This window comes from Pipra filicauda, unplaced genomic scaffold, assembly GCF_003945595.2.
Source record: "Pipra filicauda isolate LSUMZ 115617 unplaced genomic scaffold, ASM394559v2 scaffold7_size6619720_pilon, whole genome shotgun sequence".
NCBI classification, from domain to species: Eukaryota; Metazoa; Chordata; class Aves; order Passeriformes; family Pipridae; genus Pipra; species Pipra filicauda.
Genome location: NW_024104976.1, coordinates 6,515,100 through 6,533,557, shown reverse-complemented (window position 1 = coordinate 6,533,557; position 18,458 = coordinate 6,515,100). Strand labels below are relative to the sequence as shown.

At 47.6% G+C, this 18,458-nt stretch overlaps 1 protein-coding gene across 2 annotated transcripts in view; it reads right to left on the bottom strand.

Moving 5' to 3' along the window:
* Window positions 1-18,458, bottom strand: part of CSNK1G1 (casein kinase 1 gamma 1) — a 101,682-nt gene that overhangs the window by 11,603 nt on the left and 71,621 nt on the right. For both annotated transcript variants that reach the window (XM_027741841.2, XM_027741843.2), the window contains exons 7-12: window positions 12,521-12,755; window positions 9,990-10,075; window positions 7,923-8,007; window positions 5,898-6,046; window positions 4,234-4,338; window positions 404-511 (exon numbers count right to left, since the gene is read on the bottom strand). In XM_027741841.2, the coding sequence (XP_027597642.1) occupies window positions 404-511; window positions 4,234-4,338; window positions 5,898-6,046; window positions 7,923-8,007; window positions 9,990-10,075; window positions 12,521-12,755 (768 nt within the window). The remainder of the gene's footprint in view (window positions 1-403; window positions 512-4,233; window positions 4,339-5,897; window positions 6,047-7,922; window positions 8,008-9,989; window positions 10,076-12,520; window positions 12,756-18,458) is intronic.

Sequence of the window (18,458 nt, the reverse complement as noted above, 5' to 3'; positions counted from 1 at the left end):
GCCACCATGCCCTTGCACTGGTGCTGGTCTGCTTTGGAACAGCTAAACCCTTTTCCCAACATTAATGGGGATTATCTCCAACAAACTCTATTTCAGTTGCTCATACCACCCAAGAGAACCTCCAAGATGGGAGAGAGGGTGCTTTATAGACCAGACCTGCTAATACACACACACATGCTGCTTTCTGTCCTCGGTTTGACACATCTGAGTTCAAAACAGCACTTGGAGGAGAAGCTTCATCAAAATGGTAACATCAACAGTTGCCATCACAGCTTGGATCCCACAAACCCACGGCCTGAGCGTTACGTATGGGACAGGACCAGTGAGATCACTCTCCTAACCACAACCTTGCTGTAATTTGAGGAGAATTCAGGGAGTTTAACGCATCAGGAGGAAGAGGTACCTGCACTGATCCTCCGTGTCGATCTGCAGCCAAATGAGATGTCAGGTACGAGGTATTTGTCTGCCGGCTTGGCTGGATCTCCCACTCTCCTCGGCGATCTGACGACGCCTGCTCATGAGTTCAGAGGCACGAGAGAAACAGAAGAGAGGGCAAAAGGTGAAAGAGAGGAAGAAATAAAAGGGTGTTGGTTAGTGAGTTAGTTTCTTTGCAAAAAGCAAGGCATTTACACTTCTAGTTGGGCTAGAATTTCCCTTTCCCAAGTGCACCTCGTTATTTACATCTGTGGTGGCTGCAGTGATCCACTGCTGGAGTGGATTTTGTCTCCTCTGGCTGATGAACAAAGAGGAAGATCTAGTCCAGAAGATCTAGTCCAGAACTTATTTCTTTCCACAGCTTCATTTCCATGGATTTCAGCATAGAAACAATCACACTGCCAACATTTCACTCTGTCTGTCAGGTCACACACACCAGAGCACTTGGCATGGCAGCAAGGTTGGACAAACGAGCTGAACATCCCTCAAATACGTAATTTTAAACTCAAATTTGCAACGTAAAACAAAGCCAAACACTTCATTTCACCTGAAGCCAGTTCCACACACTGATTCACCTGTGCAGTGCAGAAGGAAACATCCACCACACCTGCTTGACTGGAAAGAGGGTTGGGGGCTTTTTGGGTTTCTGCAGAAAAGTAGATAAGAAACTTTTGCTAACAAGTTTCCTCTCTGTCCCAAACAGATGCAAACATCAGGCGAGTAAATGATTAGAATTTTATTAGTTTAATTAGAAGAATCCCTTTGCACTTGCACGAGAAGCTTCTGTGGGTCACCCAGCTTTGATGACAACACATCCAATGCTCACCTAAGACCCAGGAGTATCTCAGTGCACCTGAACCCAACTGACCCAAGCGGGAGGAACACAAGACTGGGAAGTGTGGGACAAACAAATCTGTGTTGGCCTCAGCTGATGAACGCAGACACCACGGATCTGGCTAGGAAACAAGAAGCTCCAGTGAATAAACACCAGGTTCTTATCAGTGAAGGTGAAGCAGTAACCAAAGAGAGGTGCCTGGTACACAGAGAGACTCCAGAAGTCTCTGAAGAAACTTCAACATCCACTAGTAAATTGTCAGTCTACTAGAGCAGGAGCATATCCAAAAAGTAGGAAAATTAAAAGAGAAGTCCCCTGGCATTTCATAAAACATCTGTTATTGTTCCCTTTGCTCTGACTCCCTCCCAGAGTGATCCACGGTGCTGCTCCTCCTTCCAAGCAGCCACCAAATCAAGGTGCTATTTCCGTATAGGTGGTCTTGTTGTATGATCTAGAGTGGTTTAGGTTGGAAGGGACCTTAAAGATCCCCTGGTTTATTAAATCTTCTTACTACACATCCTTCCTGTCAGCCTGAGACACTGCTCATGCTTTTTGTCCTTGGTGACACACTCAAAGGAGAAGCACCTCCCTTGGAATATTTTTTAATGGCTGTAAGTCACAAGAACAGGAACAACTGGAGAATTTGAATGAAGGTTTTACAAGCTGGTGGAAGGCAGATCCTGAGTGCTGCTTCTTCCACTCGGGTGCTTGGCCAGCCCAGGCTATGAAGCAGTACCATGGTACTTCAGCACTGGGCAAGGCCAACTCCTGCCCAAGGGCCTGCAAGCATTTTCCAGGAAAGCTTCAGTGGCAACAAGAGCAAGATTTGTCTCTTTTAGCTCTACAGCCAAGTACGTAACAAACTGGGTTTGAAGTCAGCTTGAGCTGAGCCCAAAACAACCCAAGGAGTGACACCGAGGAAGTGATGCCTGTGAAATGAAATGAAATGAAATGAAATGAAATGAAATGAGTAGAATAGAATAGAATAGAATAGAATAGAATAGAATAGAATAGAATAGAATATCCTGAGTTGGAAGGGACCCACAGCAAACATCGACTCCAACTCCTGGCCCTGCACGGGACACCCCAACAATCCCACCCTGTCCTGAGAGCGTTGTCCAAATGCTCCTTGAGCTCTGGCAGCCTTGGTGCTGTGCCCACTGCCCTGGGGAGCCTGTTCAGTGCCCGACCACCCTCTGGGGGAAGGACCTTTTCCTGATACCTAACCTAAACCCCCCTAACACAGCTTGGGAGTTCCCATTAACACTCATCACCTTCCTCCCAGCTTCCAAATCACATGACAAGACCGGCACTTAAAGACGGAGAGGGGCAGAGCTCGCCCATCTTTGATTAAATACCCTCACTTCCCAGAGGAATGGGCTACAAAAAGGACATCACACACGTCAGCTCTTTACTGGGAGTCAAGTATTGTAAGAGATCTGCAGTTATTATACCCAAGAACAAAAAAAAGGCCATTAAATCTGGAGACCCAAACCCATGCCTCCAATTCACGCTTGAGATGTTTCTTTTTTCTCATTTTTCCTTTAGAGAAATCTTTTGCTCAAGACTTAAAAGGAATGTCCCTTGGAAGAGAGCTGTTTGTGTTTTGGTGAGAAGAACCTGATTTTCCCTGTGTTATATTAAATAATTCATCATCCTAAGTAATGTTTAAGTGAAAATATGACAAAAGCTGCTGTGCAATCCCACATTCGGACTATCTGTGTGGCTCAGAAGAACAAGCTGCCTGCATGTTTTGGGACTAACACAGATTTCTTTGGACCTCATACTATAATTAGTAAACTAAAATGCCTGAAAACGAAGCCAGGTGTCACTGTCCAGTCAAGGAAACACGATGCCTCACAGATACACACCATGAAGGTCTGTGGTCGAGGGGGACAACTGGAGATTCCACACAGAACTGGGGGGTTAATGCAGCAATCAGGGAATTTATTAAAGTAGATTATTGTGGCAGGGCTCACACACCAGCCCACACCAATCACTGCACAAACACTGCACTGCACGTGCTGCAAACCACCCGCTTTCAACAAGGGGTGCTCACACCGACTGCAGCTGATGGATTGGGATGTATCCTAGTCTACCGTAGTTGCTCGACCCTTCATGGCCCAAGGAAAGCTGAGCCCAGACAGGTTATGACACCTCACACGTGGTGGTGTTCCACCCCTGAACCCCAGTTTGAGGAGCTGTGTGGGGGCAGCGCCAGCAGCCAAGGAGCTGAACAGGACAGAGGTTGGAGGAGCAGAGTGAGCCCAGATCCACTCCCTGGGAATAAGAGCAGCAACAGCTCCAGCCAGGAGCCCCAGCTGGAGTTCTACTGAACATCTGAGCAGTTCTGTTAACACGGAAAATCCAAACTCTCAACACCAACAAAGCAGTACAATGAGAAAGGAAAAAATGGGGCAATTCAAATTCAAATCATGGCAGTTCATCTGGACCATGATGCCCAGCCTTCCCAAGGGTGCCTGCCCTGCCAGTCCTTTGTGCTCTGCAACACTCACACCGTGAACTGGACACTCCAAGAAGGATACATGGATGTATATGGGACACAGATCTCTACTGCAGCGACGTGCTCCGTGGGCAGAGGGCACCTGGGACAGGCTGCTATCGCCACACCTCTCAGGCTACTCTACATCCATGTGCTGTGAGTAAAAGCACCCCAAAAAATGTTGTAGGTCAGGGCTGGATCACTGACTTAACCAGCTTACACACAAACTACAGACAAACAACCCATTCCAAACTGGAATCCACTTGGCTCATGAGGAATTCCACTGGTCGATACAGTATTTCAACAACCTGTTGCTTTGACAAAATTCTCCTCAAATCACAATCTCGAAATGAAGCAGGGATTGTCCTTGTCATGACCAAGAATCAGTCTCAGCCATCTATAATGTCATATGGCATCTGCTTTTCCAGTGCAAGAGGAATTCTGGGAGGGAGCAACACACCTGATTGCGAAGGGCCTGCTGGGATGGTCGATCCCGGTGGACGTGGCTGTCTCTTGTTACTGCAGATGTCCCAGAATCTACGTGAACAGATCCCACAGGAGTAGGCTGGAAAACAGGGTGTTGGTTAGGATGAAGACTCTCACATGCACAGACCCACCATGTCAGGAAGCAGGAAAACATCAAAACGCTGCTCAAAGGTAATAGCCAAGGGGAATTACAGCCAGGGCTATAAAATCCCTGTGACTGGATGGCCACGTGATTTAATGGTGGACACCAGCCCCAAATGTCTTGTATAAAAATTAAGAAGATATTGTTAGGTGTCAGTCTCGGTGTCAGATCACACCTAATGCGTCTCACACGGGGTTATTACAACTGAAAATACACAGACTTGTTTTCCTCATCCCCTCGTCTCATCACTTGTAAAAATCACGCTTGCACAGAAACAGGACGTGTTAAAATTAAAGCTTCATCTGCTCTCTCCTCACCAAAGTCATAATCCCTGCTCCCAACACCGAGATCTCCATAGCAACCACCGCGGTTGGCAGCAGTAGCACGCTTGTCTTACAAGGTGCTCTTTATCAATTGCCTTTGTAATTAAAGAAAAATGAGGAGAAAATCTTGATTCACAAAGGGAATGATTTCTCAGGAACTGTTTTGGGCACAGTAAACATTGGGAATGCTAAATATAGTTGGGACAGTAAAGCACCAGCAGCAGTACCTAGTTCAGCACTGAAGACAATGAATTTACAGGTGTCATTGCTGGTGTTTGGGGTAGGTCATGAGCAGAAGCACCCAAACCAAAGAGCTTTAGACTCTTCTACCACATTTCCTTATGACGCAGCTTTTGGCCAAGTACAACTGGCTTTTGACAAAGAAAGCAACGCAATGAGATCAGGGTTACAGTCCACATGGAGTCATGGAACTGCTAAATGGAGCTTGGTTACTCCAGCATTTCCTTGTCATGTGCCATACAGAGCTGGTTCAGTCTGTGGAGTGTCTGCCAAGATATTCTGAGCTCAGGAGGGAAGGGTTAGATTAGATATTTGGGAGAAATTCTTCCCTGTGAGGGTGGTGAGGCCCTGGCACAGGTTGGCCAAGAAGCTGTCTGTGGCTGCCCCATCCCTGAAAGTGTTGAAGGCAATCCAGGACAGTGGAAGGTGTCCTTGCCAGTGGCAGGGGTTGAGAACAAGATGAGCCTTAAGGTCCCTTCCAACCCAAACCATTCTGGAATTTTATTATTCACTGAACATCCATCAGAGCCCTGCCTGAATCTCCTGTATGTTCCTGATGAGAACTTGACCATTACAGGAGTCTTCTATGATTCTCCTGCTTTAACATGGATTTTACATAGTTGTCTCCAATCCTGTGTTAGACTAGAGGGAATTCAGTCTGGTCATGTTCACTGTCACAAGCGGGGAAGCGGGGCTTGAATATCCTACCAGTGCAAACCTGGAGAGGTGGGAAGGGGCCTTTGTCCCTCAGAGGAACTTTGAGGCACTGACAGAACCCCCTGAACACAATGTCAGGACACTTCGCTGTGTTGAGAAGTAAAAGATTTGACCCTAAGCTCACTGGCATTAATTGGAATTACCAGGGACAAAGAGGCAGAGGTGTGGAAGCAGCCCCTGGGAGGCAAGGTGGGAGATTTCACAGGGACAACTCACAATTGGCCTGCCGACCCAGTCATAGGCATAGTCAAAGGTGTAGCCTTTCTTCTCAAACAGCTCCGTGAAGATGGTTCGCAGGTAGTCGTAGTCTGGCCTCTCAAAGAAGTCTAATCGCCGGACGTAGCGGAGGTACGTGGCCATCTCCTCTGTGGGAAAAGGGAAAGGCAGCAGCTTTTATCCTGAATCTTCCGAATGAGCTGTTAGAAAACAAGGTCAATTCACGCTGTGCAAGAATTGTCTGGGCTGCCAGCACTGCCTCTGGCTTTTCCTCTACAAGGAGCAGTTTTTAGTAACAGCCCACAATGGAAAACAATTCAAACACTTCTCAAGCAAAGATGGAAGTCCCATCTCTGCTCTACCTCACATCTGACTGCCACACTTGGTTTTATTCTATATCTTTGTATAAAATAAACACAACGAGAAATAAACTCACTGAACCTGCCAACAGGCTGCTCACACGCATTTAAAATGTTGTTGCCCAGAGAAGCTGTGGTTGCCCCATCCCTGGAAGTGTTCAAGGCCAGGCTGGATGGGGCTTGGAGCAACCTGGTATAGTGGGAGGTGCCCCTGCCTGTGGCAGGGGGTGGAACGAGATGAGCTTTAAGGTCCCTTCAAATACAAACCATTCTGGGATTCTATGAGTCTATAAAATAGCCACTGACATCTCATCTGGGGAAGGAGAGCAGGAGATGTTGGTGGGTTTCCTGTGGCACTCAGGATCTCCAGCAGCAACCAGGGTGTGGCTGCCCAGAGCACTGTGCTGCCCGATGTCATGACATCCATCAAAGCCTTGAATATTCCAAACTAGACTTTGAGGGGGAAGCTCCAAGGTTAGCTTACCTGGACAGGGTTAGTTTACACACCAGGGTTTGGTGTTAAACTAATTAACTGCTTTCTTGCATCTGGGTTGCACTTTGCATTCACAGAGAGCTGAGCCCTGGGAACCCATATCCTGCCCCTTCCCAGCTCTCCCTCAACTCATGTGCAGACACACCAGAGTGGCTTTGCCTTTAGCAAACAAAAATAACAACAGCTTTGCTTATTGATACTTAACTACCTCTGTGGCTTGCAAGCTTCCATGTCACATGGAAGTAAAAGAGGGAAAAAAAAGGAGGAGAAGAAAGAAACTCCTCTTCTGAGTACCTCTGAAGGGTGGAGGACCAACCAGTTTTAGGTGAGGAAGAGAAATCAGTTCTCCCATCTCCCATCAGCCCAGACCTGCAGTGTGACCAAGGTCTGAGCAAGAGTGTTGGGAAAAAAGATGAGAACATCCAACCTGAAGCTGTTGTGCTTGGAACTAAGTGGATTTTGGAATGACACGTTTGGGGAATTAGCATGACTGAAGTGAACAATGATACCTTTCCAGGACTGCTGGTCTTTATGCTGGGAAAGAGCCATGTGACACAACAGCTCCTACAGGAATAGGATTAGTCTTGGTTCTCTCCTTCATGTCAGGACTTCAGAAAACCCCCAAACCCCCCCCCCCCTACTCTGTGAAGGCCACAGGGTACCTGGGGAGGGCTTTAACTTTGTATCCTGTTTATCTGGAGAAAAGGTGCAGGGCGTGGCTAGAACCACATCTTTAGTTAACAATCCCCTTAAAACTGCTGTCAGAAGGTGGAATTCAAGGATTAGACACACCATTCCATCTTTCAAGCTGGCCACCTACACTTACAAAACCTGTAAAACCTTGCATTTGGAAAAGAATTAATTAGGTACATCCAACACAGTCATTTGGGAATGGGAAAATAATGAGGACCTCCTTTGGAAGGAAGCCAAGAAGCTGAGTTACACGAGGCCCTTGAGCACTGTCCAGGTTCCTTGATGGGAAGAGTTAAGCTCATTTTAAGCCCTCAGGCCCTGCTAATTTATAGCAGCAGCTCCAGTTGTTTTCCATCTTGAGGAACAACATGATGCGCACACATCATCCAAATACTTTCTGTCAGAGAGGCTCAGGACCATCCTATTTAACAAGGTCTGTCCCCCTCCAGCTGCACTCACACAGTCCCGTGAGGGCTTTACCTGGAAAGTTCTCACAGAGAACTTCAACCGGAGTGTTTCTCTTTGTGTCCCCAATCTTCTGATACCTCTCTTTTAAGGTGTCAGCCTGCAGCGCACAAAGACAAAACAGTTGTGGAGAAAGAGTTCAACCATGTGAGAAAGGACATGCTGTATGGGAAGAAAAACAAGGTTTTTAATGCCCGTTCTGGGTGGTATCAGGAGATGTTACTTGTAACTGAACTGCCTCCTGACTACACTGACAGGAACATTTTATGGGCTATGGGCAGAGAAAATCCAAGGCCGTGTTCAAAACATCCCCAGTAAGGAAAGGCAGGACGCTTAATAGTATCTTACAAGGCTCCCTTCTCACAGTGCAGTCCTCAGGGCCGTGCAGGGAAGGTTTCATGGGAGAAGCAAACAAAGCTGCAGGAGCTGGGATGGCACATCAGTACCTCCCCCAGGCGCAGGGCCATTGGCAGCTGAGCTGCCTCCACAAACGTCTGCAAAATATATCCACTGCAAGGGCAATTTGGGTCTTTCTGGGTGTAACAGAAAGACACCACACAGATAACGACTTACATCAGTCACACTTCTCCCAAATCCCACGCTGCTCCCACACTGCCTCTCCTTTCACCCCCAAACTGCCTATCACTGAGACAGCACTGACCAAACATCTGGTCATCAAGGAAATGAAACAGTTTGCAGTTGGATTTCCCCCTAAATCCCCTCTGAAGCACAGAACTCTGCTCCAGTTGCACCCTAAAAATGGGGTTTATTGCCTTCATTTCAAAATATGCCAATTAGACCTGGCAGCAGCTTAATTAGCATCACAGATGTTCTCTCAAGGCATGGCACTGACAGTACAAACCAAAAGTGTGAGCTGAGGAAACCTAGAAGAGCAACAAAGCTGTCCCATTCTAGGTCAAGCTGGAGAGCCCGAGTTGGCCCTGGACCTCAAAAAGGAGTCAAGTAATTCTTATCAAGTTCAGCACCAAACTTAGGAACTTTTGTAGAACCTTGTCAAAACCTGGAACTATTTTAGAATAATTTACAGGATTAATTTAAAGGAGATGAGTTCAGCTAAGCCAGAAATATGTACCAGAATAACACACAGAGGCGTGAATGTAAAGTCAGAAACATTCTGATTTCTTTCACGACCCTTTCATGCTTGAAAAACCCTTTCTTTGCTTTTTCTGCCATGTGTCTGATAAGGCTGAGCTCAGACTAACTCTGGATAGGTGGTGACAGAAGAGCTTAACAAGGTCTATCACCCAAGCTGCTTCCACTGACCATCGCAGTGTCCTGCTGAGCAGCTCCTGAGCCCAAAACCTCACCTTCTTTTTTCAACAGGAATTCTTGTCTTCACTAACAAACCTTCTGCTATCCTGATCAGATTTGGTGCCTTCGCTCCCTGCAATTCCAAAGCTGAATACAGCAGCTTAACCATCAGGGAGGTGATGGAGAAGTGAAGATGCAGCTTCCAAGAGCTTCGGAGCCAGGAAATGACTCGCTCCTGGTTAACTCAGCTGATGGATGTTGGCGGCACTCAGTAACTCAATTGCCTGCAGGCCTCCTCATTGTACACGGCATCCCATAAACTCCTCAGCACTGAGTGTCCAGCGTCTCTGGAGGGAAGCCAAGCTCAATCCTTCTGCCAGAAAACCAGTTTTTCAAGCTGAAGTCCATCTGTTCATCTAAACTCATCAAACTGCTCCCATTATAAACACAGATCCCAGATGCAGCTGGAGGATTGTGTGCCCTAACTGGAATTTCATAAACAACCACTGTGTCCCCGTTGCGCTCCAGCTCGGGGCAGCTTCCAACCACAGTTCTCATTGCTATCCCTGAACCTCTGCTCAGTCCTCTCTCCAAAACTGTACCAGTTTGGCAAATCGAAGTGCCAGGTGACATATTTCTACCTTAAAATCTTTCCTGTAGCTAAAGCTAATGCCTCGTCCTTAGACTTCAAGGACGTAAAGGAGAGGACAGTGTTTCTGGCTGGGTTTTGCCGATGTTTCCCCAGTGGATTATCCTTTGGGCAGAGACCAGCAGAAGTTTTCAAGGGCAAAACCTAAAGCTCCAACCTACCTTCAATCCCTGCCAGGGCAGGCTGCCTCGGAGGAAATACATGAACATATGGCCCAGGGCTTCCAAGTCGTCTCGACGACTTTGCTCTAAAAGAGAAGAGATGACAAATCATTGCTGCAGAGGCAGAAATGGCTCTGAGATGTCCTCAGCAGCCACACCTGTATCTGAGATAAAGGTATCACAGGGACGTTCTCTCGCTGTCTGCAGCTCAGATCTCGTGCAAAACCACCTAGAAGCTGTTTCAAAAAAACAGAAAATATGCAAAATCAGCTGGAAGGCATGAGATAACACACGAGCTGTACGACAAACAGCCCAGACTGTCTGGGATAAGTCTTAATTGCAGAGGAATAAAGCAGTTCCTCAATCCTTCTCCAGCCTGCCAGTGTCGATGGTGCACCTGCCATGTGGGGCTGGATCATTTCCTCTGGACTCCATGGGAACAGGGGATACTCACAACCAGCTGCAGGGAACTACCCTTGCACAGTGCCAACCCTTTTGCAATCACTCCTGCATCTCATTGCATCAGAGCAGGTCTAAAATAGCTCCTTGCAGAGCTGTGAAACACTTGCTGCTGTTGCCATGCAGATGTTCTGATTATAAATGAAGGGGGGGGAAAGGGGCCTCGAGCCAAAGAAAAAAGCATCCTTAAAATAAGCTGCCAAAATGTATCCAAAAACTCAAGGGAGGATAGAAGAGAACAACAAATGTGGAGTCAACAGCACAGGACTGGGGCTGGGCTGGGTCCTTGGGTTTGCTGAGCTCACAGACTGATTTGGTGCAACATTCTCGCCTCCAAATCTCTATCTGCACCAAATGATGTGCTCCACAGCCACATCCCAGAGCAGATCCAGCCCACAGGCCATGACAGACGTGAGCTGGGCCTGCTGCTGCATCATCTGCACAAGAGGAAGGCAGTGCTTTGCACAGCGTGACTCCTTCACAGGCAGCAGTAACTTAACCCTCAGCAGATGCTGGGAGTGAGAACACTCATGAGAAGGGAGCTGAGATGACAGTTCCTGCAGGTTATCCTGATAAAAAGGAGAAAAAAAGAGGATGTCCTGGGTAATTCAGTGCAATGATGAACTTCTCAGGAAGATGTTAGAGTGCACTCGTCTCTCAGAAAAACTGCAATCAGATGCCTTAGTTTTAAGCGTGAAGGGACTGATTCTGCCTGGGCTGGTCTTACCCTCAAAACCCCTCCGGGCAGAGACAGCTTTCCCTGGCTGGCAGCCAGCCCTGCCCTCCTCAAATACAACCCCAGAACTGACTCTGACCCTTTCCCTGCACGAGCCCCAGCGGGAGCTGAAAACATGCAGGGAAACGGGTCCTAAGGAAGGCATGTGGTGCACTTCAAACACAAACACATCCTTCTTCCACATCACCTGCACCAGCAGCTTCCGAGCCCACTCCCTCTGTGCTTTCCCATTCCCCACCCCTTCCTGACTCTTCACTTTCCAGCATTAGAAGTTGGGCTCATCCCTCCTTACTTCCCAGAGAGAGTGAGCTCTCCAAGTGAGGTGGAAGCCAGAACACTGGGAGGCCATTCAAAGAATATTCCATTATTTTCCTTTTTTTTTTAGGGATTTAAGTGAATATAAACATTTCATAAGGTGTTTTTTTTGCCTTTCAGCCACAGAAATGTAATCTTATGGTATGAGAGAAAGCAGCGAGGAGAGGAGATGAAAGCCAGGCTTAAAATTAGTTAAACTATTCATTTTCTCCAACCAATTACTAGGTCAGGGAACATCCAACTCTAACATCTGGAACTGGAAGGTACTGAGACAGTGCTGTGCTATAAAAATCTATTTGTCCATCATTTAGTGTGGCAATCACCGCCTGCCTGCTTGTCTTTTATCAGTGCAGGGCTGCTCCCAGTTATTTAGTTCTCAATAACAACTATAATTAAGAGGCTTCCAACATTTCAGCTGCCTCAATTCCTCAAAAGAGGAGGAAAAAAGCCTCACAACTGTAAACAGCATGGCAGCATCAGGAGGTTCACAAATAGCTTGAAGAGCACAAGAGAGTTGTAAGCCAAGACACCATCAGAGCCCTACTGGACTCACATGGCAAGTTGGAGCGTGTCCAGAAGAGGGAATGGAGCTGGGGAAGGGGCTGGAGCACCAAGAGCTGCTGAGGGAGCCTGGAGAAAAGGAGGCTCAAGGGGAACCTTCTTGCTCTCTACAACTCCCTGACAGGAGGGTGGAGCCAGGTGGGGGTCAGGCTCTGCTCCCAGGGAACAAGGGATAGGACAAGAGGAAACAGCCTCAAGTTTTGCCAAGGGAGGTTTAGGTTGGATATTAGGGAACATTTCTTCACTGAAAGGGTTGTCAAGTATTGAACAGGCTGCCCAGGGTAGTGGTGGTGTCCCCATCCCTGAAAGTGTTCAAAAGCCTTGTGGATGTGGCACCTGGGGACAGGGGTTAGTGGTGAACTCGGCAGTGCCGAGGGAGTGGTTGGATACAATGACCTTAGAGAGCTTTTCCAGCTTAAGTGATTCTGTGACTCTTGGAGCTCCCCCTGAGCAGACAGACCTTTGCCAAGGTGGGTGTTGATGGACATGTATCTCGCCGTTCCAGTTAAGCTCTTGTGCTCCCTGTAGGGTATGTGTTTTTTGGTTTCTGGGTCAATGTACTCCTTCGCCAGTCCAAAGTCTATGATGTGGATGACGTGCTCCTTCTTATTGCCTTGCCGGCCAATGAGGAAGTTTTCTGGCTTCACATCTCGGTAGATGAGGTTCTTGGAATGCACGTACTCCATCCGAGAGATCTGCAGAACGACAAGGAAACGGTTATTTGGGAGCAGACCAGCCACCGGGAGAGATGGAAGAGGAATTTCTCATCCCCTCCTTTCCCTGGCTATTGTGCTGTGCTCCCTGACTTTATTCCCACGGAAATGGCAAAAGCTGTTTATGAGGCGTTACCGCCAGGATGCAGCTCTTGGCAGGAAGCCATGGGGAACTGCAGCAGCCTTTTTGTATTGATTTTAAACATACTAAACCAGTTACCAAGAGCTCTTCCCTTGCCCACCGCCTTCCCTTGTTGCTCTGTGTCTTACCACCTTCCTCCCTCAACCCATATGTTGTCTTAGACACGCCAGATTCTTCATGGAGGGGGATTTCTGGGCAGGCAGAAGATTTATGATCCTCAAAGTTGACTAAAATAATAATTAATCTCACTGCTGTCAACTAGGAATAGCTGGAATATTTGTCAGCTTTTGACGAACATTGTTCTGGCAGCATGACTGAAAGGGAAGGTGAAAGGGCAGGAACCCCACTTCCAAGGTGATGGAACAACACACCTTGTTCAGAAGTTCACCATTAAAATTGCTTCTGAACCCAAATATATTGCAGGTGATGTCTGAACAGGTTGCCAAGCAGTTCTCCTTTGAGTCCCTAACTTAAGAGATGATTCCAACTGGAAATAACTCTCAATTTATTTTAATTTATGAACTCTAACTGCCTTTTTAGTTTTTAAATGAGAACACATGAATCTCCATTTCGGGCTGTTCTGGTTGCAGCTGCCCCACCTGCCATCGGACACGGTGGCTTTGGTAAGCAAGGCACTTGTTTGGAGAGGCCACTGGGATTGACCCACATCCACGTGGGCTTGCAATACTATGACACCACCACAAAGCTCCCACAGACTCCCAGTTTTGCACTAACGACTGTCAGTCCCCAGAGGTCAGTGCTGCGATGGATATCAGGATGGCGCCCTCAGGTTTGGGGAACACCTAAGGCAAGAGCCACCAGCTGGTCATCCCCTCTGAGTGGATCCCAGCAGGAAAGCTCCACAGGTTGGAGCTCTGGATCACTGAGCCAGCTCTCCCCAGGCTGAAAAGCAGAGAACCATCAGCCCTTCCAACCACCCCGCTCGCCATGACTGTGAGCACTGTTGGGCTGACAAACCCCACCTGCTCCTCCATCTCTTGCTGAATCCACACACCAATCCACGGGGCAAATCCAGATCATTCTTTCTCTTCACAGACCTTGGATCCACGCCTGGCTTAAAGCTCCATGTGTGTGTGATCCCTCCATCCAGCTCCCAAACCCTTATCAGGTACCTGATTTTTAAGGAAAACCTGCTGCATTTCCACCTCCTGGAAAGAACAGGCAGGAGGGGGCAGCACTCCTTGTAAAATAAGCAGCTCTACAAGGAGGGCAGCAGACAGGAAAAAATTGGCTGCAGGTGAATCAGGATTAAAAAACAGGACTTGCTCAAAGGCTCTTCAAAGAAGGAACCGGCACGTGCTGCCGCTCCTCTCCCCTCCACGCAGTGATTGATTTCAATGTGCTGGGAAAATGGGTTTCACGGCTAACAGCCATTATTTCCAATCAATTACAGGCTGATGCAGAGCAGAGCAGATGCTCTTCAGCCATTCTTCACGCTTTGAATCATCTACAGGACACAGCAGCAGGTTGGGAAACAAAAAGATACGTCGGGAGGCAATTCAAATGAAGATGCAACCCTTGAAAGTGGAACAAAGCACTTCCTCGCCTCTCCACATGTAACAAGCTCTCAAGCAGAGCCTGACAGGCTCATTTGATTTGTTCCTGCTACCAGAGCAGCTCAGTTGTTGAAATCCCAACAGCAATTAGACAACCTGAAAAGAGCCTCTTTTTTTTGTTCTTTAAAAACTCACAGCAAGTTGCATCAGGCAGGACAACAGCCTGGTCAGCTGAGGTGTTAGATGAACCAGCAGCAGCACTCAGAGGTACTTATTTACCTGCCTTTTTTCCTTCCACCTGCCTTTTCTGCTTTCACCACACACACACACAGATGTTGTGGGGTCTTTCGTATTCCTTCTTCTTTATTTCCACCTGCCTGGATGCTTCATGCGGGAGAGCCATGAAGGGTGGAAGACACTGTGAGTCAGAAAGATGTTTCCTGGAGCAGCTTCCATGCTTTATTCCCCCTGACAAGATGCTCACCCTGCTTGTGGCTGCTGTGATGCGGAGTATCTGGGCTACATCATCCTCCCAGGCTCACTGCCTGAGAAGACACGAGCAGTGGTGGTGTGGCACGACCTCGGCACAACTTACACCCATTGCACAGCCTGAAGGAGGGGAGAAGGGGAGTTCCCGCTCCAGAAATGTGCTGGATGCAGAGATGCAGTGCCCAACTCCTCTGGGTTTGAACCACAGGCTCTAACTATTCTATAGTCAGAGAAACCACTTGAGGAGCTGGGACTAACTTGGAATTGCTTTTACACTGGATAAACAACAAGCACAGGAGCACTGGGGGTGGATGGAAGACTCTGTGAATTAAAGAGGGATTTTCATGGCCAGGGCCGGCCCAGTCCATCTTTGGGCCACAAATCTCCATTTCAGATGTTGGAGAAACCCACAGGAGGGGAGAGAATCCCTTGGCACACAGCAGGACCCCTGCGCTGCGGCGAAGAAATGAGAGGATATTGTGACATTTACCAGATGCCAAACAAACCCATGCTTTCATTTGCCTTCCTCTTGCCAAGGAAGGAAGTGTAACAAATCCTCTTCTCCCAAAAAGGTAACTCTTAAGGAGCTGATCTCAATGGCAATCTCATCTCTAGATCCCCCTGATAAATTCAAGCCCTTCTTCCACTCATCACCTGCTTGAATATCAGAGATATTCAAGATCAGCAGAGATACAAAATTTACCTTGTTTAAAGGCAATTTTGATGGTCACCAATGAGAAACCTTTTTGCCACAACTTGGTCCAGACCACATCCAGAATGTTTGCTCAGTGCCTGGCACAATGGACCTGCTGAGCTGTCAGGGAGCATCACACAGGCTGGACTTGGCCAAGAGTGAAAAACTGAAGTCTGAATAAAAACCCATTGTCCCCTGATTTATGGGCTACAGGGACTGACGTAGTGACCATGGTTTTAAATGCCAAGCTTGGCTTCATTCAGGAGCATCACTCCCTCGATCTGTTTGGCTGCACGTGGAGGATGGAGGAAGTAGCTCCAGTCTGAACGATTTCCAGACAGGCTCTCCTTGAAGACTCATTATCATCCAGTCTCTATCTCCCTCGGCCAGGAGAGCCTTCTTGGTATAAAACTATACTTTAATTCTTCTGCAATCACAGTCCTTAAAACAACGACGCTGTCCTTGTTTTTCCTAGAGAAACTCCTTCTCTATCTTTTAATGTCTTCAGATTAAAGGATCCATCGCAGTCCTGAGACCTGTCAAGCTCAGTGAGGCCAGCCAAACACAAATGTGTATTAAAAAATATCTTTCCACAATGTCTCTCATTAAAAATTGACCACTGGACACAAAGGGAAAGGACCGGATGCTCCTACAGACATAGGGATCATCACATGTAAGTGAGGGGAGAAAGATGAGGGGAACAAGGGGTGGTTACCCTTTATTCTCATGCCCATGGTTGGAATTCCAGAAGCTTAAGCAGGTTTGGCTGGTCAGAACCAAAACAAAATGTAATTCCTGGATGTGAACCGCTGGAGTTTGACAGTCCAAATTCCCTTCTCTGATATGTGTCTCAAACTGGAGGGTGACACAGTGACTGCAATCATTTAGTGTCAAGAAAAGATAAATCCAAGACAATTTCCCCCAAAGCCTTGTGGCTGCAGTGAAGGGTTTTCATTTCAGTCACGTTAAGTGCATGCCAGCTCCTTTGGGAAACACGTCTCCTGGGCCCAGGGAAGGTGCTGGGGTACACCTGAGAATGATAAATCTGTTTCCTTCAATGTGCACACTCCAAGCTGGCAGCTCATGTAACCTCCCTGAGAACACTGAAAAGGTCCTAAAACATCTCCCCCCAGCAAAAGGAGCAGTGCTGCCTGGTCCTTTGGAAGAACATCAACTCCTCCATTTCCAATTGCTTTTGGGGTCCTCCCACATCACCCTCAGCATCTGTTTTCCCACTGGTACCAGTGTCTTGCTGAGCTCCAGGCTTGCTGAGGGTACAAGGTCAGCAGATGATGCCAATGAAGAACGCCCAAGCACAGAGCTGAGCTGCAGCCCTGAAGCATGACAAAAGGCAGCTGACACTGCTGTGACAGTCTTGATTTCCCCAGCAGTCACAAGGGAATGGATTTACACCTTTCATTTGCTTCTTTACAACCAAAAGGTCACATGAGCTAAAGCTTTGGCTTTGCCAGCTGTTGCCACTTGATTTAATCAAAACCAATACCATAAATTGGCTTTCCACTGATGAAGGAACACTCAAAACCAATAGAACTTGACCACTCCACCCTGGGAGACCCAACTGCACGAACCTAATACCAGGCAGGTGCTGTTCAAACTTCTGCTGCTGTGACCTCAAATTTCTATTTAAGATTCTGCTCTGGCACACTTCAGTTTACCTGGAAAGGATTGTGTTCCTCATCCCTTACCATCTTCTCTTCTCTGCAACACTTCTATCCACAGAGCTGTTAATGTGGATATACAGTCCCTACTCTGCTGTGGAGTATCTGAGTGATCCCAAGGTACAAGTATCCAAGATCTGGATATCTGCAGATACCCATATACTTGGGAATCTGCAGACCACAGGCTGAAAACAAAAAAGCTAAACTCAAATGATCACTGACTAGCCCTACTGACTCAGGGAAGTTCCCCTCACCCTTAGGACATTCAGTTTTCACATTGTTCACATTTAACACAGACTCCTTCCAGCTTGGCTTCCTTTCCTTCTCAGGTAAATTAAAGGCTCTGTGATGTTGCCCATAGATCTATTATATTCCAACTGTTAGTAATTTAAACCCATTGGCAAATTTTGACCAAATTTGACCAAGACAGGGCCCTCCAATGCTGGTATTTTGGCTAAGGAGAGCTCAGCTCCCATCGCTCTGCGAGGTTTCAGTCTGTGAGTGGCCCAGCAGCACCAAACCAGTAGAACTGGTAGGACTGTGGGAGGGTGCTGTGCTCCCTGTGTCCTGGGGAATGGGTAAGAAATGAGATGATCCTGGGACATCCAAACAGAGGGAGTGAGCTGGGGTAGGTACCCGGGGTAGGGCTGTGTAGGGGACATGGGACGCAAGTCCATAGGAATCCAGCATCACTGGTTCTGCTGCGCAAGGAGCGAGTTTCTCATAAGCATAACTTGACCTTGCCTTCATAGGCAAGAGTTCTTCTCACACCTGAGAAGTTTTCTTTTATAAAAAACATGGACAGAGACTTTTTATCAAGGCTGGCAGGGATAGGACAAAGGACAACATTTTTAAACAGAAGGCAGGTTTAGTTTGGATGTAAGGACGAAATTCTTCCTGTGAGGGTGGTGAGGCCCTGGCACAGGTTGGCCAGAGAAGCTGTGGCTGCCCCATCCTGGGAAGTGTTCAAGGCCAGGTTGGATGGGGCTTGGAGCAACCCATGGCAGAGGGGTTGGATTAGATCTTTGAAAGTTCCTTCCAACCTGAACCATCCTGTGACTCTGTAACAGAAGGAGATTCTCTCTCCAAGCAACAGACTGCCCTGAACCTTGCACTGCACCACCCCATCCTCAGCTCTCCAGGACTGGCAGACCCAAGTGGCCC